Source organism: Drosophila gunungcola (genome assembly GCF_025200985.1).
Source record: "Drosophila gunungcola strain Sukarami chromosome 2R unlocalized genomic scaffold, Dgunungcola_SK_2 000006F, whole genome shotgun sequence".
Classification (NCBI taxonomy): Eukaryota; Metazoa; Arthropoda; class Insecta; order Diptera; family Drosophilidae; genus Drosophila; species Drosophila gunungcola.
This window is the reverse complement of record NW_026453168.1, coordinates 4680065-4705700: the sequence shown is the minus strand read 5'-3', so window position 1 is coordinate 4705700 and position 25636 is coordinate 4680065. Positions and strand designations below refer to the sequence as shown.

Genomic DNA, 25636 nt, shown 5'->3' with positions numbered 1-25636 from the left:
TATTTGCTTTTTGTTACATTTGTCTGCCTATATTGCCCTGCTGCGCCTATCGTTGAATAAAACATACAGATCCTATATAAACCGAAATCAAACAAAATTAAAGTTAGCTTCTCTTTTTGGCCGCCGTCAAAACTTGTTTGTTTTTGCTGTATTTTTTTTTTTTTTTTTGCTTTTTTCGTTTTGCTTGTTTTTCAAATTTGTCAAAGCAGCTTCATATCTTCAGCTGTCCGCTTGTTGTTGCTGCTTATTTGCGTTGTAGCAACAGCACCGAAGTTTGCCAACAATAATGACATCATCGTCAGCTTAAAGTTTGAAGTCATGGCAAATGACGTTATAAGATGAATGAACGCCAAGAGCCAAAATACTGGCGATTAAGCTAAAGAGGTGCTGAAAAAATCATTGAATATTTAAGCGTAATTGGAAGAATTTTCTGCAGTTCACATTTTAAATTGTTTTAAGTAGAAGGTGTATACTAAAGAATTAAACTTTTAAACAGAGCCGTTATATTTATTTATAAAATTCCAAAAAGCTTTCAATGCTTAAATACAAAGTTTTATTTTAAAATATTCAATTCACAAAACTATTTTTAAATCTGTTAATTTGTAATCAGTTACACTGCACATTCTAAAAATGGTGACTTTCCATTGACACCATAAAACCATTGAAAATATATTTTCGCTAATCCAAAAACAAAGCCAAAGAATTGTACAACCAATACATTTACACATCATCGAAAAGACCCCCTAGAACCCCAAACCAAAACCCCTTTCCCCCCTGAAGTCGCACTTAATTAACATTGGTCAACAAGTTTAGATCGATACATTTTTGTACAAAAACACGTCCGACCGGCGCATATAAAACAACGCAAAAACCCAAAAAAAAAAAAAGTAATATAAAATGAATTTTGTTTGAAATTGGTTTCGCGATTTGTTGGTGTTTTTGTTTAATTGTCATGAGCCAAAAACCGCACCGGGTAAAATTGTTTTGCGTTTTGATGTACGTGCTTGAGTTTTTAAATATTTTTACTGGTTCAGGGGAGTATTTTATTATTTTTGGTTATTCATAATTAAAAATTGTATTTTTTATAATTGAGTAAAGATACGTTGTTATTTATGGAAATTAAGAGCGAAGTCAGATTGTTACGCATACGCCATGTTGTCAGGCCTTAACTTTTCGCACACTGCCTTTAAAAAAAGATTTTTTTGTTTTGGCTTGCAGTTCTATATTCTTTTGCCGGTTCAACGTTTGTTAATTTTTAAGCAAAGAATGTTTATAAGGAAAAGTTGCTGGCATGCATTTACATACCTTTTTTTACTTCCTTGCCATTTTTATCTAGGTCTTCACGACTCTTTTAGCTACTTGCATAAGTTAATTTAGTGTTTGTCTTCGACGGAGTTCGTCTTGTTCTCTATATTTTGTATGTTCTTTTTTCCTTTTTTTGATGTTGAGTGTTTTGGGTGTCACTGAGCGCATCTTTTGGCCTGGCCAAGGAGGGAGTACATTTTATGTATGCAGCTGCCTTTGCACAGCTTGGAACTTTTAACCCGCTTTCCACGCCCACTTTCTGACTGGCCCACACACACACAGAACGGCAGGAAGTTGCTGGCCCCCCGAAGTATGCTAAGAAAAATAGTATGCTGAAAAAGAAACCGACATTTTCTTATTACCCAGATGAACAGGAAGCGAAAACTTTAGCAATGGAATCACAAACAGAAGTCTATTTGTAAAATGATATACTTAAAAGCAAGTTGCAAAAGTGTGTGTTTACAAAAAATGCATGGAATTTGCAAAACTTAATACAGATTAAAACAGTATGTTGTGTTTTAAAGCTTTGCCATATATCTGTATGCCTGTAAGCGGTAATCCCATTTGGCAACAAAGGTCTCTGCAAAACATTCCTTTTGGCCACCTCCGAACATTGTCTTAGATTAATTCTATTACGTAACAAACTTCTTTAAAGACCTGTTTTACAAAAAGCTACAATTAAAATTCCCTTCACATTTGGATACCATGAAAAACCTGATCGACGAAATGTAAAGATGCAAACAAAAAATTTTTTTGAGTTGCATAGGCCAAAGGAAATTCTGGCAATTAATTTAAGCAAATTTCACCAGACATGCATACCGAAAATACTGCATATATATAATATGGGTAAATGCACCGGATCAACTTTTAATGGAATTCCAGCCAAGCCAAGAGAAATTTATTCGGTTTGTGGTTGGCGGCAGCAGGCAAACATTTTAAATATCGTCTTTAAGCCAAATGTTTGGAGGCCAGCAGATATGCATTCACCTGTTTTATTTCCTTACATTATCCACTCTATTGAGTCCTGGGCCTCCAGCTGCCTGCAGTTACCTCAGCCGGCAACTTAATCATCGCAAACGCACACATCTATGCTGATGCGAAACGGAAATGAAGTTCTGGTTGGCTTCCCCTTCCGACCGCCTCACTTATGCTCCTTAAGTGGTGCCAACAGCGATTGTTGCTGCTGCTTTTCGGTCCTTCTGCTACGATAAGTCGCCTTGCTGGCTGACATCCAAATGTTGCCTGGCAGCCACGAATGATAGAAAAGAAAAACCAGCAGCTGAACAAGAGAACCTCTGACATGTGTAGCCAAGCAAATAGGATTACAGTGCGACTTCCGTAACGCACAAGTTATGCAAACGCTGAAATGGCAGTTTTAAATATTTGTTTAATAGTTTTGGAAGCTACCAATGTCTTTATTTTAATTGTCAACAAAACAGACCATTAGTTCCTAGGATCTTTACAGAGGTAATCGATATTTAAAAGCAGAAATTGCTTATTAAAATATTTCTTTTACAGTTCTAGAAGCTACCAATATATTAAATATGTTTATTATTGAAATAAATCATTAGTTCTTAGGTCCTTTGCAGAGGTAACAGTATTTTTAAATAATGAAACAAAAAAATGCTTTATTACTTTGGATAAAAGAGAACAAAATATTACGGCGGTGTAAAAGCAAAATAAGTTTATACTTATTTTATTTTATTCGAAAGTTTTTTTTTTTAATTTAGCTGGGAATTTATTAGATTTTAGTTAATGCTACAGAAAATAACCCATAATCAAGTTTTACTGTTGTTTTGTGGTACTGTTAGCAACTTAAAAATTCTGGCTGTGCAACATGGATCTAAGCCAATTAAATGCACTTTGTTGGCCAATTAAAATGTGGGCGAAGGGGGACTGAGCCGTCCGTCTGGGCCAGGCCTAAACATATATGCCAGTGTGCATTGCGCATTGTGCATAATTGAATCGCAGGCGTGGGCGTGGGCGAGGCCAGGCCATCTCTGTCTGTCTGTCGGCCCCTGTTAGCTGCCTCTCGCTCTCAATTATGCTGGCAGCGTCAACAGCATGAGATTGACTTAATTATGTCGCAGGACCAACAAAAACCCATGGCACACACTCGCAGATACTCACGCACACAGGGGGCCAAAGAAAGGATAAACAAACACGCTTCCCGCGTTAGTTGAGCGCTGATTATGCAAAAAGGGAGAAAGTGGGAAAGGGAGAAAGCGTTGAAGAAGGAATTATAATTACAAAATATAAAGCAGGCACTTGAGACACGTTGGCAGCGCAGACAAGGAGCCAAGGATCGGCAGGTCCTGCAGAATGCAGCCAAATCCTAGTTTGGTTAGTTTCCTCCTGCTCCTGCTCCTGCACCTGCAGTTTGGCGCTTAACGAGCGGGGCGAAGGACCATGATGGATGTAAACAAAACGATGTCAAAAAAATGAAATCCAAAATCCGCCAACGAAGTTAGGATGCCCTGGCTTTAAACCAAGCTTATGAATATTGATAGTTGCACAAGCGGCAGCGGAATGGGGGAAAGCTTAGGGAGTTTTATACTCTTGAATGATGGCCCCTGACATATTCTTGCACGTAAAACTTTTAAAAAGCTGACTTTTTTTAAGTTTAAAATCTCACTATATTATATGTAATTTTTGAAATCCAATAAATAGCTTATAATCGAATTATAAAATATAATATAAGAATATAAAGCGTTAAATGTTCATAGATATTGACTACTTGACAGACTATTTAAAACCTTTTGTATATGTTTTTGAGGATAGATGTGTAGCAGAAGAATACTACACTCTAAGCACAACTTATTGGCAGTTAACAAATATATTAGTTTTCCATGATCTAGGGCAAGCCAACTTCGCTCCCAAACGGATTACCGACTGTCGATGTGTCAACCGTAATTGCATCTAATTGTAGGTACCGCTCCCCAAACGTCTCATTATGTCTTTTGGCCTGAATAGTAGAGGGACGGATTCCGACGGGAGATGATCGTCCCTGCATTCAAATGCTACTAGCCACACGCACAAAAGCGGAGCGTGCCAGACAGAAATAACACGAATGAACTGAGTGTGGGTGGTGGTGGTGGTGGTGGCGGTGGCGGTGGCAAAGGGGTGGTAAACGGGTGCTAAATGGGTGGCACTTGCATAACGCTTCGTCTTCTGTTTTCTGTTTTCTGTCAGGTGCACGTGGCTGCACCTGTACTTGCATAACTCAACTCGAACACCGCCCACTTGCCGCCCCCTTAACTGAGCTCCTAGTTTGGGGTCAGGCTGTGCAATTATAATTGCATTCAACCCGAACTCAAACGCAAACTCGGAGCCAAAAACAGTGCCAAATGGAAAATGGAAAATGCTGAAAGTGGGAAACTGGAAAATGGAGGAGGACCTGGCAATATAACTGCGGTCGGGATGTCTAACTAATTTGGCATGGCATACTTTAAGGCGCGCTCACACTTTGAGCGACAAATTAACGCCGCGTTAATGGCACGCAAGTTCCACCACCTTCCCCCATCTCTCTGCCTTTGTCTAACACTTAGTGGGCGAGAGCGGGACAGAGGGGCACTTCCGGCCATAGAGGTTGCAGTGCGACTTCCGCCGCGCAGCGGAAACTGCGGCAAAGCCCCTCGCAATGCATGTATGCATGGATTTATCCACAGCAAAGCCCGGATAAATAGTTTTTGCCATATTCATATTTTTATACACTCCTAAAAACAAGAAATCACTGCTCTGAAAGTAAGTGCATTATAGATTTAAAGAATGGAAAGAATAGAGACACTCTTACCTTTAACGAGCGGTTCCAAAAGTATAAACATACATATGTTATGTGAAAATCTGATATCCCAAAAGTCAGCTATACACTTGCATTAGAGTACATTTGTTTTAATTTATATGCACTATTGTCGTATATTTCAAGAATATTAACTTTAAGCCCGTAAACACAAAATGCAATAACTTCTTGAGATTACCAGATGTTTGCAACTGTTTTTTGTCCGTCGTTGTATATATGAATAGGGTAAAAGTGGTTGTAGCCAGAGGGCACCATCTGCGTCAAGCGGAAAATTAGGCAACAACTCAGGCCCATTGAATTATCACACTCAGCGGAGGACAAACCGAATAGATGGGATGAGTCAGATGGGGGAAACGACGGGGTCTATTCAAAGCGCAATTTGGGCCGCACCCTGGAATGCACTCGAAACTCAGCTCAGCAAGCGTTCTGCTCCTCGCTGCCCTCCTCATTAGGCAATCAATTGGCAATCAGCACTTGAGCGTATCGACAAGCCATTAAACAAGAGTTAAACCCAGGCACTTGCCACCCATCCGTATCTTGCAGATCATACGCGAACGACTGCCGGATTATCCGGTGCGGAGCAGTCTGGTGTGGAACAGCTCGCCGGGCGCCCTCCTCACACTGCCCACCTTCGCCGACAGTTCAAGGTTGGTACCCCCCACCCCCCCTGTATTTCTTGTTATACAACCTTGTTGATCAATCGATTACGACCGCCCGCAGGTACATGCCGTTTCTGCTGAACTCGATGGGTGCGGAGCCGCGTCACAACTACACGGCGGTTATCTACGTGCAGATTGGAGCCGCCCTGGGTCCGAATGCAGCGCTCTACAAGCTAGTCAGGACCATCACAAAGAGCCAGTTCGTGGAGCGGGTGAGTTCACTTAGCCATGTTAGCCATTCGTTCCCTTTACTAACGTACATATATATATATATATATATTTTTTTTTTGTAGATCCTCGTCCTTTGGGCAGCCGATCGACCGCTGCCCTTGAAGAAGCGCTGGCCCCCCACCAACCACATACCCTTGCACGTGATTTCTTTGGGCGGTAGCCAGAAGCCGAGAAGCCAGGGAGCTGGACCCACAAGCCAGACGACTGAGGGACGACCGAGCATATCACAACGATTCCTGCCTTTCGAAGAGATTCAAACGGACGCTGTGCTGTCGCTGGATGAAGATGCCATACTCAACACGGATGAGCTGGACTTTGCCTACACGGTGTGGCGGGATTTTCCCGAGCGCATCGTTGGCTATCCGGCAAGGGCCCACTTCTGGGATGATTCGAAGGTGGCAATAGCTTAGCGGGTTTACTTCACAGGTCTTCCATTACAGCTTATTTGTCCGTTGCAGAATGCCTGGGGCTATACGTCCAAGTGGACGAACTACTATTCGATTGTGCTAACGGGGGCGGCCTTCTACCACCGCTACTACAACTACTTGTACACCAACTGGCTGTCGTTGCTGCTACTTAAGACTGTACAGCAGTCCTCCAACTGCGAGGACATCCTAATGAACCTGCTGGTCTCGCACGTGACCAGGAAGCCGCCTATTAAGGTGACGCAGCGCAAGGGCTACAAGGATCGGGAGACGGGACGCTCGCCCTGGAACGATCCCGATCACTTCATCCAGCGCCAGAGCTGCTTGAACACCTTCGCGGCGGTCTTTGGGTGAGTTTGTTTTATGAGGGAAATGAATACAAAAAGAACTCTTGTCCCGGAAGAGTATGGAGTTTGGAATAGAGCTCTGCATGAATCAAAAGTATGTTTCGATTGAAGTTTCATTTAAGTATGCTGAAGTACTGTTACTATTTTGCTTTCCAGTTACGAAATACGGCATTCAAGTATTTTAATTAAAATATTTAACTTTCTTTGTATAGTCTTTAAACTTACTTAACTAAAATTGAAAAAGAACACAATGGCGTCTGCTACAGAAATTCATAGCTTTTTAAAAACACTTATAAAGATATCTAAAAGTCTGCCATAAACAATATACAATGCATTTTTGTTCTCAGTTACGAGATCATTAAGAAAAACGGCGTTCCTATTTTTGTTGCATAATTTAGGACAAATAAATTATTAAAAATAGCTCGATAACTATCAACATTCTTCAATAACAATCCTTAACCAATTCCACTGACAATTAAGAACAAATTTAATTGGCTGTTTTTATCATAAATTAATTCTAACAGTTATCATTTTAAGTTTAGATTATTTAAATAATACCTTTATTTAGTACCAATTTTATAAAAATGCCGTCACTTTCCTTATATTTTCAGCTATATGCCGCTGATACGTTCCAATTTGCGCATGGATCCCATGCTGTATCGTGATCCAGTTTCCAATTTGCGCAAGAAATATCGCCAGATCGAGTTGGTCGGCAGCTAGCGATATGTGCAATCTGGCAATAGCTACAAGCGTTAAGAGTACTGAATACATTTACACCACACATCCACAGCAATACCAATAACAATACCAATACCTATACCAATACGAACACAGACAAACACACACACACACCCACAAACAGCCACACATAAGTTTAGATGAAATGCGGTTTTTTCAACGCTGGCCAAGCGATGCAAGAACTATGTTAATTATTATTAGTAGCGAAAGAAAGGAATTTAGTTAGGAGCCAACGGACGTTTGTAAATGTATGTATGTGTACATCGATGTAAGCATCCGGCATCCTTTGCAATTATATATGCAATGTGTATATATAGACTCTAAAAACGATTATGTGAATTAGCCTAGTTAACTGCAAGCGAAGCGAACGATTTGGCCATCTTGTTTGCTAATTTCAAATTAGCTGCGCTTAGCAAATTTTCTATACGCATACATATGTAAATGGATATATATATATGTTTAGGAACATAAGTAGCCGATTTTTTGTACTGTGTGAGTTGAGTTTTGTATGTGTAAATGTTTGTATGTCCTTGTTGCAACTCTCCGTGTATAGTTAGTGATTTATCAATGTAAATGTGTGTGGACATGGCAAAGTCGTCTCCTTTTCATTTTTTAATTCCACTTGGAGGTTCCTCGAGTTCCGTATAGATAACTATCCGACTGTATCTTCTGATTATCCATGGCTATTTTGGTAACTGCAGCAGCAACAAGCACCGGAGAGCCGAATCGAACTCTTTCCAGGCCATTCAGCAATATGTGCACAAAATCTGTTAGAGGAGAAGCAATTAACTAATGCTAAGTTTAACGTTTAAGTAGCTTTCCACTTCCAATTTGTTATGTGCAATTTTTTATTTGGACAACTCAGCTTTTAGTTCTTAACGTGGCCATTTATTGAAGTACGTAAATCAATTACCAATATGCAATCAACTTTTAATCACTCGCGCATATCAAAACAGAAACTCCCGTAAAAGGAGTGTTTTTAGTTTAAGCAAACACAAGGAAATTCTATACATATACTAAGCTTAAAGTATATTTCTATACCTATTTTTTACAACAAATATACACGATTGCAGATGAATTGTATCCCATTTGTTTTATTTTTCGATTTTGGTTTAATTATTTTTCTTGGCAATATCAATTTCCAAGTGCGAAGGGCAATAAGAGCTGAAAGCAATAACAATGTTTCAACATATCAAATGAGTTGGGGTTTAAATCAATTCAAAATTTCAATATTTTGAATTTCTCTTAGTTCATTTTTTGAATTTCTCTTAGTTCATTTCCTAATAACCATTTCTGTAAAACTACCTAGTCGTTTAAATTACAACATATTTTTTTTATCCTTTTTGTTTATGTTTTCCACAGCAAACTGTTACTTAAAACCCCCAACAACACACTATGGTATGGAATCGATTGATGCCAACTTAGAATGTTGCCTAACTTCTCGAAACTCTTGACTGCCAAACGCGAAATTGTTTAGCATTTATCAGTCAAATATGCTTATCGGCAATATGAATATATACGAATATGAATGGATGCTGTGCATGTCAAAACATGACTGCGCCAGCGAGCAGACAGAGACGGACGATTGGACGGACAGAGACGACAAATGCAATGAAATGTTCCCTATCAGCATGCACATAAATCAAGCATTTCAAACAAACATTTTTGCCGTTGACTACGAATAATAATAATCAAAAATGCCAGCTATATGGATATGCATATTCCGAATGTGTGTGGCCCAAGGCGAAGGATATGCACATCACACCCGCACCCACACACACAGCACACCCACATACACTGCGGCATTAAAATGCGTATACATATAGGCAGCTGAAAAGTTGAAACCGAATGAGATCAAATTTTGTACAGTGCGTTTTATTTTTTGTATCTGTGTGTAAAGAATATTTGTATTATAACTCGTATATAATTGTATTTGTGAATTTGTATTTGACACAACAAAAACAAGGTAAACGAAAATGAAAACACAAAAACAGACAATGGCACTTTTTATACAGATTTAAAAAAAAAAAAGGTAAACATAGACAAAAAACGTAACCAAGACAAAAACAAACATAACAATACAAAACAACTTGACCAAAAATATTGAAAAGGCTCCTTGATCCCGCCCCGCCCACACAAAAACCAAAAGGAAAACAAGAACGGAGAAAAAAGGCCAAACACAAATACAGAGCGTTGCAAAAGCCATTAATTAATAACAGTAAAATAATTATTGCAGCCTGCGAAACGGTAATCAAATTTATTGCATTAACATTAACATAAAGCAGCGCAAAAACGAAAAAAAAACCTGAAAAACCCAACCAATCTTAATGAAATGAGAATAACATTGAAATACGAATATGGATGTTGTGATACGATTGAAAATTGCATGTGCTCTCATTAATACATATAGACTTTTAACCCCATTTCTCCTCTATACTTGTCCTCGTGTTCATCCACTACCCTCACATTTTTTCATTTATTTCATTTGCGTTATAGAGATAATTGTGCATAATTAATTATTTTGCCACATTTAACTGGGCAAGCCATGTGAAAAAAAATCCACAGAGAACACTTCATTCACTTATTATTCCGATGGGTTATTCAATAAAGTAAAATGCATTCCATCATGTGCAGATTTACGCTTTGCATAAATGACAGACAAATGAATGGGCAAAAACCTAGAAGGGTGTTTAAAGGGTTGAAGTAGAATATTAATTTTCAAATGTGAAAAAAAAACTTTCCACTGAATTATTTCAAAAAATAAATTAGTCTGAGTATAAGAAGCCCATTTGTCTCAAAACTTATGCTTATCTAAACTTGCAATCCCAAAGATAATTTACGCAGAATGGCTTGACAAAAACGACAATAAAGTGTGAAGAAAAAGTGTTTGGAAAGTGCAAAGATACAAAATCCTACCATTGATTATGTCTAATATATATTCTACCCAAGTACGTGTAACGAAATATCATTTTGTAGAGCTCAACCTACTGATATCTGTGTGTTGGCTATGCTTCAATTAAAACATATCTGAGCTTAAGATTGATACTCTGAGATAGATTTACGCACCTGGCCCATCAAATCATTGCGTAATGTCCATTAACTCAATTGAAATCACATCCAACTCACGCCTGTCACTTGTCGAATAATATTATATTTCATTTTTTTTCAGTAAATTTCAATTGGTAAATATGAGATGATTGGCATTTTGCGGAAAAAAAAAGGAATGTAAATGCAAACAGTTCATGAAAATATTTATTTGCACTATCCCCCTTTGGTTTGTCCACGGTAAATAATACTTTAAAAATGTACAGAAACCAAAATAAATCCATGTTGAACTGCAAGTAAATTTAAACCAATATATATAGTGAATGTGCTTAAAACTATTGCCTAGTAATGATTGTTAAAGCTTAAGGCATACACCCACACCCACACCAAAACCACACCACACCACATACCAACACACACATGAATAAATGTAAATTACATAAATAAACCCATGAAAGCGAAAACAAAGTAAGCCTAAACCATTAATTATTGGCAAAACATCGCAGCAGAAATATTATATATATGTATCTATATATATAAAAAACAACAAATGTGATTTTTGAATAAAAATTAAACTGAAACTCAAACCAATTTCGACTTTCTCTTTAAAAATATGCTGCTAATGCATTTTCAATTAAATCCAAATACATGGGTGCAAAGTTTGTCCAAAGAATTAGCGGAAAACCTCTGAACAAGTCAAAAGTTTCTTTGCCGTAAAATGCGTCGCCAGGTCTCTGGTTTGCCAAACTAAAAGGAAAAATCTTATATACGTATACATACCTCTTAGATGCTCGGGGAAATTGATAAACCGGACTGCCTCCTCAAGACTGCAATGAAATTACGTGGTTTGCATGCCTTTTATGCAGAGTGGTGACGAAACACTTTCAAACTATCATTTATGACATCGATATTGCAGGGTCTTTTATAATTAAGTCGATTATGAAATGCTTTTAGCGTAAATTCACATTAAAAAGTCACATTTAGGTGTTGAAAAGCCTGGAACTTTAATAGTATATGTTTTGGCTTTTCAAACAAACAATTTAGAAAATGTAGATAAAGATGTAAGAGAGGTTCTCCTTTCTTAGGCCGAAAAAAGGCTTAAAAACCAAACAACTTCTAAATAAATAAATACTGATCGTGTTACTAACTTATAAATGAAAAGTTTTCAGAAAAGATCAAAGGACATGATTATTTCTGAAAGCCAAAATCATATCACCAATATCAAATTTTGTTTATATAAATAGGATTTTACTTTAAAAGTTTGCCCGTATTTATTTGACCATATGCAAGCTGTTTTAACACGATATGGAGGTAAACATTTTTTCAGGATTTAATTTAGCAGCACAGAGGCGACCCCTGGCGACGGTCACTCGCTTCCGCCAGGATGCCTGCTGTTGACATTGCCAAGATTGTTGTTGCATATTGCTGATGTCGCAGTTGCTGTTGCTGTTGCAGTTGCTGTTGCTGCAACTACGCCATTTTGCGAGTGTGTGAGTGATGCTTTTTGCAGCTAACAAAGAAACCGCCAGAGTGCCACGCCCACCCCCCCCAACTAACCACTCCAGCCAAAGCAGCCACCTTCACAATTTGCCCTCCAAAAAAAAACAAGCAGCAACCTTACATGGGACAACCTAAAAGTAGGCAGCACATATGCTAGTTTCTTTTTTGCAGCTACAATATTTTGCATTAATTAGAAAGTGGGCCATGTTCCGGCCCCCCACCCCCTTTCACCGTTAGGCACTGCCAACTTGTGTGTGCGGTTAGGGGCATAAACAAAATGGCTGCCGCTGTTCGCAATTCGCGTTGTTTGTCTGCGGAACCGTTAAATTAGGCTTAAAGCAACTGCCAGCACAGGCAACTTCTATGCATTGTTTTGTTAAATACTTTACGCAAACTGCCAGCCCACTCTTTGCTTCTTGTGGGTTCTGCTAATTACGTAATTACCACGGCCAAGTTGAGTGTTATTGCTGTAGCTACCGCAAAATTCCAATGCATTTCAAATATTTTATCCTGCTATTCGAGAGTTTGAGCGCGATATTTTACCCCAAAACAATTTCATATATTTCTGATTAATTAAAACCACAAGTAATGTGCTTCGGAAGTTAAGGCAAAATTTGTAGACGAGTATTGTGCAAGGAAAGTTGATGTAGTTTAAGTAGTTACTTAAGTTTTAATATCTTTTTTTGTAAGTCAGTTAGTAAGTAAGAGAACAAAATAACTTTTAAAATTAGGATACACATTGTTTGTGAAAAACCTTTACTTACGCAGTACATGACACTATTTTTAAAATTGTTAAAGGTCAATTAATATCTTTTAAATTATCCCTTTAAATTTTATATAAAAGTTTTTACCTAAACTTACATTACAAATCGTATACCTGCCCAAAATTTGATACATTTATTTTCAAATTTATTTAATTCGTGTCAAAAAGTCTCTGTCCCACCTAATGGGATTCAGCCATGAAACAAATTTATGCATAAATGCATTGCACAAAAGTCTGGTCGAATTCTATCACAAGTGTTTACGACTCGTTAACTAAACGATTTTGTATACGAGCATGCAACAAATATTTGCAGAGATATGCCAAAAGCAACGACGACGACATCTGATGCCATTGTTTAGCAAAAATATGAAAATATGAAACCGAATTTGAATTGGTGAGGCAGTCAAGCTCCTAGCATCGTATCAGCAGGAGCTGAAACAGAAGCTATGGCAATCACGGAAGCAACCCACATCCCTCAAATTTTCCATCCCGGAAAATTCCGAAGGGGGTGTGGGTGAAATACACGCAGCTCGCTCTGACAGAAAACTAAAAACTTTGCCAGGCATTTTGTATACACAAATATATAGAAGGCATGCTGGGAAAAATGAAAACAAAATCATAGCGATGGCAAGAAGAAACAATTGGCTTTTACTGAAGTAAAATTTAATAAAGAAGTTTTCAATATGCTTTGGCAATATGTAAACAATCAACTCGGCTCCAAAAATCATAAATATTTTCATTACGGAATTGCAACAGAGGCCAAACTTTCTGCGACTTGAGGGTTTCTGCTGGAAGTGTCCTTGTTTTTGCTATTGTTTCGCTTCGAGTGCAGCTGCCAAATTTTCCCAATATGCACTCCACAAATATTTATATAAATTTCAGTACAATTTGTGTTTCCATTTAAGGTCGTCGCTTACAAGTGTTGACGGCAAGTTTTGTGTTAAGCGTTTTTATGACGAATTTATTGGACTGAGGCAAAAAGTATTATCAACATTTAAATGTCACAACAAGCTGTAGCCCTTGGTCAGCCGACTGCTTGGACAGACAGTGGAGAAAGAACCAGGTGCAAAGTCCAAGTCAATTCGAAAAGGTAAAAAGAAAGTTGGAATTTATTGGCCTCAAAGAAAAGTCTGATAATCTAAACTGATTTATTGGAAAGGTCGCAGTACTGCCTTGAGCACTTAAATCATATTTACATAGTAACATTTTTGTGAAGCGTGTTAATACTTTTCAGATTTGATATTTACATTCGTAGTAAATGCGCTTGCCATATATTCAGTTTTTATATCTAGACGACCAATGCTCTCTATAAAAAAAAAAAATATTTCATTTTCTAAAAATCCTGTACCAAAATTATATTCTCTTGGTTTTATTTCCAATATTCATGGGTGCACAATTAACAAAATTTCACCTGCCATACCTACAGCCATCAACCTTTACCATTATTTCCACAGCACTCGGTCAGGCTAATTTGTTTACAACCAACTGGCCCAAACACACACATGTGCACGTTGACCAAACTAGGCCGCCATTGCCATTTATTATAATTGAATGGCGAACCCACACAAAACCGACCTGCAAACCGCCGACGTTCGCAGGCATAAATTGATTAACTTGCTATTGACCAGGCTGAAAGACAAAAGGGGGACCTGGAGGGACCCTGGGGGCTGCCAGGGAGGGGAACCATGGACTCCAGTGAGGCGGCCTTTTAAATGTGCACTTTGGGTTTCATAATTAACTGAAAATTATGTGCGTTGCTCTAGCAAATAAAACAAAGTACATTTAGAACAAATAATTTTCTTTATAAAAAAATTCGGTTTCTAGGCAGTCATCAAGAATTAAATTAAATTAAATCTGTTTTTTTTTTAATATTTCCTTTTTTGTATATTAACAAGGTCATTGTTTTAGTTGCGATCTATCTGTCCATCCTCTTGATTAAATGTTTTAGGTTTTAAATTAAATTACATATACATTAGAATTATTTGAAAGGCAACGTTCATTAACTTGTTATTATTTATTTAATTTATATTATATAAAATGTTATATTTGAAGTATCCAAAGAAAACATTGCTTTATACAATATATACGTTTTGCTTTTAAATATCAATATTAATTTTATGTTAATATTTGCTGATAGTTTTGATCAGTGCTTCGCAGCTCTACCAGATTTATGGTGGCTGTAGACGACTTTGTGTTCGTTATTCGCGCAGGTCAACAAACAAATTATATTTTAAACTAATTAAAATACATAAATGTGGGGACATGATGCTGGAACGTTCCTCCGACCACATGCCCATCCACGTTAATTGCTGGCATTCCGCCAGTCGACAAATAGCGATCGCCCGCCGAACTTTGCAGACTCAGACCGGAACTCCGCCCCGGCGAACAGAGTCACTCGACTCGACTCGACTCTCTGGCTAACTAACAACATCGGATTCTGTTTCGGAATCGGTTCCATCCATCCAACCACCACCGGCAGTACCATATTGGGCAAGTGGGGAATTACGGCAGCATTATGCTACATTATCTGCTGCAGAGCCCAAAAACCCAGCGACAACTTCATTTGCCAGTGGAAGTGAGACGGAATGAGGGCGGGAAAGGGAAAGAGAGTTCGGAAGCAGAGAAAAATTTATGTTTGACATTAACAGCAGTGCGGAATTCAATGAAAAATAAGAACGAGGGTGGCACTAGAACTTTTGTATTCAAATAGTTGGTAGCTTGAAAATAAAGGATTATATACTCAAAACAATACTTAATTTTATGTATTATTATACACTCATTCCCAAGCCATTTCCGTATCACCCTGGATAGTGTGTTTCTTGTAAGACTTTTTTGCAAAAGCATTTAATTGAAAGCTGTCCAATTTGAGTCTATAATATACGTTCTCTCAAGAATATTTAATTAAACTTACACATGAAAGTTGAGATCAGTCTAGATCTACGAAAAGACGAGGCACAACGTATCTTTGCCGGACTAGCATTTAATTTGATCTCATTCTTAATGAGTAATTAGCGTGATATCTTTATTAATTTAATTAAAGTTTAATGGTAAATTTAAATCAAAAAAAGTTTAAACTTACTTTGAGTAACCACAAATTCTGCCCTCGAGAGGGCTGTCTCTTGGGTTTTAGGGTCCAGATCCACATATAGTTGAGGCCCGTTACCATAGTTCTATAAACAACTTCCCCAACGCGCCCCTTTCTCCACTCCAATCCAACTTGCTGCTGGATGGTATGGGTATGGGTATGGTATGTATGGCTGGTGGTGGTGTCGCTGGCATTTTGATCTATGGATGCATGAATGATTCGCTGCGCACCGCAGGAACAAAAGCTACAGCGACCGTAATGACACCAGAAAACAATTGAAATAATTCTAGCAGAAATTGTTGTTAGCTCAGCCAACATTTTTCGTGGTGAGTGTTTTTTTTTCTGCGGCTCAGTTTCCATTTCAACGTCGAGCGAACGAAAAGTTGCAGCGTAAAAATACCAATTTCGGTGAAATATTCACGCATATTTCGCTATTTCGAAAAACTGCAAACGATAATTAATAAATGCGTTTAAATGCGCCATGGACTATGCAAAAGTTATGTGCTAAAAAGTGAGAGTTAAAAAGTCTTGCAACTGGCAATCATGTGGAATGCATCAAGGATTCACCAGTTTTTCCAGCTCCTTCCGACCCTGATTCATCTGTCCCGATTTTGTTGGGCCCAACAGACGCACATCAAGTTGGAGCAGGGAGACCTTATTGGGGTAAGGCCTATTTTATAATAAACTAGGTGTTAAGGAAGGAGTTTTAGGTAACAAAATTGGCTCTGTGCTTTCAGCTCAAGGTCTTTCCGGATGGAACACGTGGCGCTGTGTACGCTTTTTTGGGCATTCCCTATGCTCAGGCACCCCTCAACGAACTCCGATTTGCCGTAAGTTTTATAATGCTAAACACTTTATGTCATTTTGGAGAATTTTACATCTTGGAGCCATCTTTTGATACACTCTTACTCTTAGTATTAAACATTTAGCCATACATTGTACATTTCTTATTTGATAACACGGTCTTTTTAGGAATAGGAATATGAATACATTTTTCTGAAACTATTGTAAGGAAAAAAAAAATATTAAAAAAAAAGCTTTACAAATGTTATTTGTATTTATAGAACAGAAAAAAATCCGTTTTTGTCTTTATTATTTGAATTTCATATATTTTAACATGTTTTTATTAAGCAATTTAAGATTTTATTTATAAAACGAAAGATTTCACTTTTTTCTTTTATAATTTGAATTTTATATAATTAACCATGGTATTAATTAGCAATAAAAGATTTTAACAGAACCTAAATAAATTTGATTTGTTTTTTTAGAAGGAAAGAAGTCTGTTTTTTTCTAAATAATTTGAATTTTATATAACTTTAGATTATCTTCTTAATAGGATTGAAAAATTACTTTATGTATACAAAAATATATATAGATAATATCTCATTTTAATGGAAGTACTATTATTAAGCAATTAAACATTTTGAAAAACGTAAACAGACTTTATTTTTTTTAAATTTGAATTTTTATTTAATATTTATAACTACCTTGAACTTTAATGACCATATTAATCACATGAAACATTTAGGTTAAAGTACTTAAAATTTATTTGATACATTGATAAAGTGCAACTATTGATAAAATCGATATTTGTCTATGACTTTATCCCCCAGCCTGCCAAGCCGAGTTCCAGCTTTAATCGCACCCTCCAGGCCACCGCCATGCAGCCCCTGTGTCCGCAGCTCTCGAACACCATCTACGACGAGAGCTCGGATGGCGGCATTCCCAGATCAGTGAGCACAGACGAGGACTGTCTGTACCTGAGCATTTGGACCCCGGAGTCGGGGATGCGATATGGCAAGCTGCCCATCGTTGTTATTGTCACGGGTGAGGAGTTCGCCCACGACTGGCCCAGAAATCGCATCAATGGCTTGGATTTAGCTGGCGAGGGCATTGTGGTGGTCAGTGTCCAGTACCGAAATAATATTTACGGATGGCTGAGTCTGGGAGCAGAGCATCGCCATGTGTCCGGTAACTATGGCCTAAGTGATGTCCGAATGGCACTACGGTGGATCCAAAGGAACGCCGACGCTTTCGGTGGCAGTCCGGAGCACATTACCCTTTTGGGTCACGGAAGTGGAGGAGCACCACTGGCCCTGGTTGCCACTCTAGAGGAGCCCCAGTTGGTAAAGCAGCTGGTGCTGATGTCACCCGGTCCCATTGTGCGAACCTTGGGACGGAATCACCAAAAGCGGATAGTGGAAACGGGCCAGGATCTGGTCAGGAAGTTGGGCTGCCAGTTCGAGGAGGCCCAACGGCGCCAACTGATGAGTTGCCTGAGGCGCAAGAGCCGAGAGGACCTGCTCCGCGCCTACGAAAGTGTCTACAACCATGGCAACGGCAGCTCCCAGCTGGGAGTGATTCTGCCGGAAGGACTCACCTTCGAGCAGCGAGTGCGGAACGAAACACTTCCTCCGCTGCTGCTGGGCATCACCTCCAATGAGGGAGCCTTCCTGCAGGACTACTGGCTGGATGTGGCCAGGGAGGGTCAGGTGGCGCTCCAGCAATACATCAATCACACCCTTCTGCCCAATGTGATGCGAGCTATGGGTTCGGCGGATGAGCAGAGCTCCTCCCAATTGGCAGCCATCAGATGGAGGTACTTCAATGGCCAGGGCGAGGGCGTCGTCCAGCTGCTGGCCGGAATGCAGCGGCTGCTCTCCGAGTCCCTCCACGAACTGCCCTTCTTTCGGCTCCTGGATCAGCTGAACGGAAGCACCAGCTATGCCTACGTGTTCGACCAGTCCCACTCGATGGACATGCGTGGCAGGAGGAACCTCTTCGGCGGGGCCTCCCACAGCTCCGATCTGCCCCTGCTCCTGGGTCCCAGTCTGTTCCAGCAGATTGCACGCCGGAGGTTCAGTGGCGAGGAGGAGCAGCTCTGCCGGAAACTGAGGGGAGCCTTTGCCAACTTCATAAAGAACGGAAATCCCACGCCGGGAAGGATCTTCGACGGCTGGTTGCCCCACAGCAAAGAGAACCCATTCGTCTACAGTCTGGGTGAGCAGACGAAGGCTTCGCAGGCGGGATCAGTGGATGAGGCGGAGGTGGACAAGATGCTCCGCGGGGAGACGGGAGCTACGGGCACGGATAGGAGCTTGTCGCGAAGCAACCGCCACGATACCTACAGAGCAACTCCCACCAATTCCTACACGGCCCGCAATCAACAGGATTCGGGCTACTCCAATCACTTGCAGAGGGTTCACGGGTTCTGGCAGGTGCTGCTCCCACTGGAAAGAGAGGAGGACTTGCGCGGAGGTGGAGGAGCACTTGGCCAGCGAGTGCGACTGCTGGAGGCGAGTGCCGATGCCGCACGCTACCGACAGGGATTCTACGCCATGCTGGGACTGGTGTGCCTGCTCCTGGCCTGCCTCTGTCTCTGCGTCTATCTCCTCAAAAGAGACCCCAATCCGATGAGACGACGCAGTGCCTCGACGGCCTCGGACTGCTACAGCTTATGACATAAGTGGTTTCGTTGGACGACCATCTTTGGGGGCCGGACGGACGAGGGGCCATCGACCTCGGGCATTGCCAATGTCGAGTCCTGGCGCAAAGGTGGTCGTGCAACGAAACGGGCAGAGGAAGGAGGCGGTGGCGGTGGCGGAGGAGCAGAACCTGCGAGTGGAGGAGACAACCTTGGGGCAGAGCGACGAGAGCAGATTCACAATAATCAGCGTGCAAGACGTCCCCGGCAATTGCAGCCGTACGATTTCAAGATTGCCCACTCTGTTGGAGGAGCAGGAACTGGATCCGGAGCAGGGTACGGAGGAGCGGCAGCATCGAGCAGAAACGGAGGCGCAGCCAGAGCGGGAACAGGATCGGGAAGTGGAGCGCCGCCTGGAACTGTTGAGGAACTCCTGGACCCTGTCGCCGGCAAATTCGAGCCGAGTGTGGCTGTTAGGAACTGGCAGTACCAGTTGACTTGTGATAAGTTCTGAAAGCAACCAAAAATTATAATTGTAGTTTCGTATGCCTATTTTTACGTTTTATGTTTACACTTGTCCGTAATTAAATAAACGAATATTTTACACAAATTAAATGTTAGAAGTTCAAACTGACCAATTACTAAGTCGACTCATATTTCAAAATTTTTTAAACATTAATCTATGTTTATTTAAAAAATTTTCAACTTAACAAAAGAGCTTATTAACCAATTTTCGTGAGCAACTCAAAGGCACCAGTGCCATTTCGCACTGGAAGGCCAACCATTAGCCGACCCGACGGGGAGTTCAGCTCATCCGATCTGCCGAACCCGGTGGCGCTCCTCAGGAACTGCAGGCTGGACTCGAAGGACATCTGCTGCAGGGGCGACGAAGAGTGCTCCATGCCCTTTCTCGACAGCGGCTGGAAGGTTCCGTCGAAGGTCATGTAGTCGGCGATGAGCGAAAGATGCCGGCGGTCCACCGTGATGCCGTAGACCTTGAACACGTTGCTCACCTCCTTGACAATCACTTGGGAGGCTGCCTCGATGCCGTACGTTCTGGCAATCGCATGGATGTCATTGGAGTACAGGCGATTCAGGTCGAGAATCTTGTTGTGCTGGAACATCTCGCCAATGTTGATGCCATCGGTTTTCAGCAGCTGCTCATCCTGGCCGCCCTTGTAGATGATGGCCCGCTTGATGTGCTGCACCTGGTGCACCACACTCTTGCCCGCCAGCTCGCGGATGATGGAGGTCAGATCTGGCTTCTGGTAGCGCACACTCAAGCTTAGCCGGACTTTGCACCACAAGTGGTTCTCCTTGTCGTAGGAATAATCCTTGACCATTTCGTTGCTGAGCAGCCTCTCCACCGACTTGTCATCGCCATCGTTCTCGTCACCGTTCTGGGCCTTTTCCTCGTCATCCTGATCCTCCGCCTCTTCGTCGTCGTCTGAAAATCAATGAGACCTTTAGAAACCCTCAAATACATAAATAAATGTATTAATCTCAGTTACCATTGGCATCGTGAAGTTCTTCAACGTCATCTGGGTCATCGTAGTCCTTCTCATCGGTCTTTGCGTTGCTTCAGTTTCACACCAGTCGCATCGTCATCGCCCTTTAAACAAATTACATAACCCATTACATAAAGATTACTTATTGTTCATAGCTCAACCCACGTTGTCGTCCGATGAATCATCATCATTTTCTTTTGCCTTCGGACCAACCACATCATCGGCATTGTCCAAGTCGTCATCTTCCTTATCGGCGTCCTTTTTGTCGTCTATAACAACTCTGGAAATTTAAATATTTTTTAGTACTTAAGGTATTACTGTGTCCACAGGTTGGTATTTTTACATTTTCGTTGTCTTCAAGCCGTTCGACAACCTCAATATGGACCGAATCAGTTGCTTAATGAAGGTCTGGTGCATGTACTTGATGATATGCTTGGGTCTGACCCCATAATCCTCCTTGTAGACCTCCCTGGGCAAGAATTGGAAGCGCATCTCATACTCATAGGATCGCTCCGGTTCCAGAGCTAAACTGGTGTTGATGTGCACAGCTGCATAAAGGAGTTGTCATTAAGTATAGCACACATGGAGGCAAACTTATGCACTTACACTCCAAAAGGTTGGCCAGAGTCACAGCATTCAAATTGATGCGCAGCTTCTCCGCCTGGTTCTGCTGACCAGGCTTTATGGGAATATCCATCGAGGGCGTCTTTATGTTCGAGGAGGCCAGCATGAGGATCTCCCGAAGTCGGGGAATACCCAGCGTCACGTTCATCTCACCACGACCCGCAAAATGGAAGGTGTTCAGTGTCATCTGAGTGGAGGGTTCACCTATCGATTGGGCGGCTATCAGACCCACTGGTTCGCCAGGTGATGCCAATGCTTTAATGGTCTTCACCCGCATGATGTCGGCTATGGTTTCCTTATGTGCCGGCTTCCTCCGAGCATAGTCATCGATCAGTTTCCGCGTCTTCTCCGACACACTGCCGTAGTACACATCTTGCTTGTAGACGGCCACCGAGGGATCCGGACAGCGGGCATACTTCTTGCGATACAAAGCCTTGTCCTCGGCATCCGCCTTCTTCCACAGCTTGAGCAGGCCCTCGTCAAAGCGTCGGCGACCCGTCTTGGCGTTAATTTCATTGGGTCGCTTCACTTCCACCTCCTCGCGCAGCTCCTCGGAGAAGTGAGTGAAGGCGGCGCGCAGCTTGGCTGGCTTCTTTTTCTGCCAACTGCGGATGTGTTTCTCGTGGCGCTGCACCTTGGCCAGATCCTCCTCGTCCTTCATCAACTGCAGTTGACTGGGCCGCAGAATGGCCGTGGCATTCTGGGTGAGGAAATCGGCACAGAACTTATCGTTGAAGAACTTGGACTTAGGATGTCGAGACCATCTTCGCCGTAGAGGAACTGCACCACGCTGTTGTCACTGTCGCGAACTGTGAGATCATAATGGACACTCAAGCCCTCCAAATGCTTGATGAGACAGCGCTGCAGGTAACCGGAGCGAGAGGTTTTTACAGCAGTATCAATGAGACCCTAAAATGTAAGATACAGAAACATTAAATACAGATAAATTTTGTAGTTACAAGTATTCCAAACTCACTTCACGACCTGCCATGCAATGGAAGAAAAAGTCCTGCGGCTGAATGCCCGTCATGAAGCGACCATCGATAAAGCCTCCCGACTTGGGTGAGGTCTCAAAAGAAGTGAAACTGGGCAGCGATTTGCCGGATATCATCAAGGGCGGTCGCTTGCCCTCCAACTCAATCTGTCCCAGCAGACAGGAGATTTGCATAGTGTTCACCATGGATCCCTTGGCACCGGACAGAACCATCAGCTGCAGATTGTTCGAGGGGAACTTGGTAATCAAACCACCGGGCAGGCAAGTTCTAAAGAGAGAGAAGTTTAGTTTCTCATCAGTTTAGTTGGAATATCATCTTACTTGTTTATATCGTTTGTGTAGCCATCCAAAAGTGATTTGTATTTGCGATCCAACAGCACTCGGAACTTTGTGTCCTTCATATAGGCCTCCTCCATTTTCTCGACCAACTCGTCGTGCGGTGGCTCATCCTCTAGCTCCAAAGCTGCAGCCACTGCGCTGTTTCCCACATCGCGACACTCGTCGATGATCTTCCTCCGCTTTCGATCCGCTTCTCCCGTCACTAGAATATCCTTGACGCCCAAAGTAAAGCCTTCCAGTTGCAGGAAGAAGGTGAACACTTTGGTGAAGGCGGTGAGCAGCCGGGTGGAAACTTCCCCGCCATACAGCTCGTACATGCAATGGATCAGACCAAAAGTCGTCGCTCCATACTGCTGCTTGTCCAGAACACCAACCAGCAGTTCTCCCTTTCTGATTTGAACTTGGCTCTCGCTGAGCTCGTTTTCCTGCGGATTTGTGCCGCAAATTGCTGGTCGTGGACGGCACACATTCCAGTTCTGCAAAGGATTAGAAGAAACGTAAATATGCGAACTAAAATTCAGTCCAAAAAGCTTACTTACCTTACCACCAATCTTGGCAAACGAATCCAGATTAATTCTTTCATAGCCCTCGGGAATAAGGTTGATAATAATAGTGGACAAGACCTGCTTTCCGGACCAAAGTCTCGCTGGTTTGAATATAGCGGGTGGGAGTAGTTTGACATCCTTTATGTGGTGCGACAGTCCCTGAAACACCAGTTGCTGGTAATCCTCGCGGTTAAAAAACCGACCGCGAATCGAAAGCTTCACACCGGAAATGACGTGGTCCTGAATGAGTCCACCCAGAGGGGTGCCGTCTTTGGGCACCAGATAGTTGCTGGCCACGTTCACGAGGTTGTAAGCCTCTGCCCTGGCCACCTCACTCTGCGGATAGTGGGCGTTCATTTCGTCACCATCGAAATCGGCGTTGTATGCCTTGCAGTTGGAGTAGTGCAGGCGGAAGGTCTTCTCCCCGGGCAGGATGCGAGCCTTGTGGGCCATAATGGAGGGCTTGTGCAGCGAGGGCTGTCGGTTGAGCAGCAGGACATCCCCATTGAGCACATGCCTATGGACAATCTTAATGCCATCTTTAGGATTCGACAACAACAACTTGGCCATACTCTCCCGCTTAATCGCATTGTCGGCGGGTATGTAGGTCGTGAATCCGTTCTTATCCTGGATGTAGTTCGCTCCAGGGTGCACATCCGGCCCGTTGCACACCATTTTTCGCAGCTCAGTAACATTCCAGTCGGTAACGGGCACGGGATAAGATAATTTCCTCGCAAATATATCAGGAATACCGATCTCATCCACGTTTATATTCGGATCCGGAGTGATGACAGTGCGCGCAGCGTAGTTCACACGCTTGCCCATCATATGCTTTCGGATGAGGCCATCCTTCTTTTCAATAACTTGCTTCAGACCTTCGGCAGACTTCATCTCCCGGGACATGTTCACGTCGAGGAGCACATCCACAGAAGTCTGTAGAGCCAGCCACGCGTTGTACAGCTTCTCATGGGCTGTGCCGCCCTTAAGGTTCTCAAAGGCGGCCTTGGCCTCCTCCGTGAGCTTCTCCTGGCTGCCCTTCATGTACTTGAGTACCACATTCAACACATGGTTGTTCTCGATAATGTGGATGTAGATGTCCGTTTGGGGATTGCCCTTCAGCATGTCTCCGATCATGTTCATGGGACGAGCGCGCGGCGGCGTCACTGGAATCGTTTCCATGAAGAACAGATCCACTGGTGATCGATCGCTTTGCAACGCATCCGTGTTGCCCAGCCCCAAAACAGGCACTAGAAGCTTCAAGAGCTCTGGGTAGTTGTTGTAAATCTGGCGCAGATACCGACGGCATTCGTCCGCGAAGATAACCTTGTTTTGACCACCGCTTTCAAGGGCACCACCACCGCTTTTAAAAGAAAACAGTGGTTAGTTTCAAAACCTTACTGGTAAAAGGGTTTTTCATCTCACCGCTCCTTAAGGTCTGCCATTGTGACGTAGAAAACCAGCCTGCGATGCATGTAGCGCACAAAACGCATCGACTTGTTGCAGTGCCTGCACTTCTTGCCCGCTCGCTGCAAAGCCAATTGGGTAACAGCCGTGCGCAGGGAGCAGCTCGTCTTGGTGGTGTTCCCCGAGTTTTTCTCGTTTTTCTCCAGCAGCTTGTACATGGCGGCGATGTTCGGATGCACCATGTCGCCGTTCCTGAGGGTCACCAGATCGTCGGAGTTCTGGCACACAATCTCCGACTTGAAGAGCTCCAGCTCCTGGGCCTCGATAATGTAGCCCGCGTCGATAAGGCGCAACTGTAGCATGATGACTTCACGTTCGTGGTCTGTGAAAGAGGAGATGTTAGCTATTGCTTATATGGAGAGTAATATTCTGGATTACCCTTCATCTGCAGTTTGTAGCAGTGCAGGCAAAAGATGCACAGCAGCCGCTGCACCAGTTTGATGAAGAAGGGGTTGTAGACGGGCGTGCCCAGCTCGATGTGGCCCATGTGTCCCGGACAGTCCTGCATCTTGAGGCAGGTGCCGCAGGGATCCATGCACCGGCCGTAGGAGCCCATCCGGATGTCGTACAGACCACCGGGCATCGCGTGTCCCAGTGCATCGAACGTGATGCCCGTGATCACCTTCACCACGCTCAGCTTGTGGATCTCCTGGTCGGTGAACACGGCAAACTCCAGGTCCGAGGGGAACACGTGCACGTCCATCGCCCGCTTGGAACCCATTTTGCCCGACTAAATTCACACTTTAAGTAACAAATCAAATAAAAATCTAAGCGCAACAAGCGCGCACGTGTGTGGCTATTAGAGGTGGAACCACATCGATTGTAATAGTCAACTGCCTTA

At 42.3% G+C, this 25636-nt stretch overlaps 3 protein-coding genes across 3 annotated transcripts in view; 2 read left to right on the top strand and 1 right to left on the bottom strand.

The window, feature by feature from the left end:
• Positions 1-8587, top strand: part of LOC128254879 (exostosin-1) — a 65941-nt gene extending 57354 nt beyond the window's left edge. The window contains exons 6-10 of the mRNA XM_052984229.1: positions 5648-5751; positions 5825-5975; positions 6057-6389; positions 6453-6769; positions 7378-8587. Coding sequence (XP_052840189.1) covers positions 5648-5751; positions 5825-5975; positions 6057-6389; positions 6453-6769; positions 7378-7486 — 1014 coding nt within the window. The 3' untranslated portion in view covers positions 7487-8587. The remainder of the gene's footprint in view (positions 1-5647; positions 5752-5824; positions 5976-6056; positions 6390-6452; positions 6770-7377) is intronic.
• A 7190-nt stretch (positions 8588-15777) lies between these two features.
• LOC128254880 (cocaine esterase) lies at positions 15778-19358 on the top strand. Its single transcript, XM_052984230.1, has 4 exons — positions 15778-15816; positions 16191-16560; positions 16635-16727; positions 17511-19358. The coding sequence occupies exons 2-4, from the start codon at positions 16441-16443 to the stop codon at positions 19356-19358; spliced, it is 2061 nt and encodes a 686-aa protein (XP_052840190.1). The 5' UTR covers positions 15778-15816; positions 16191-16440.
• Positions 19359-19985: 627 nt separating this feature from the next.
• On the bottom strand, positions 19986-25613 carry LOC128254878 (DNA-directed RNA polymerase I subunit RPA1). The gene is given in 12 exon segments (XM_052984227.1): positions 19986-20768; positions 20833-20893; positions 20895-20933; positions 20995-21109; positions 21173-21377; positions 21436-22203; positions 22206-22362; positions 22430-22715; positions 22769-23262; positions 23326-24691; positions 24754-25117; positions 25174-25613. Coding segments are annotated over 12 exon segments (4923 nt in total). The 5' UTR covers positions 25517-25613; the 3' UTR covers positions 19986-20043.
• Positions 25614-25636: the final 23 nt, after the last annotated feature.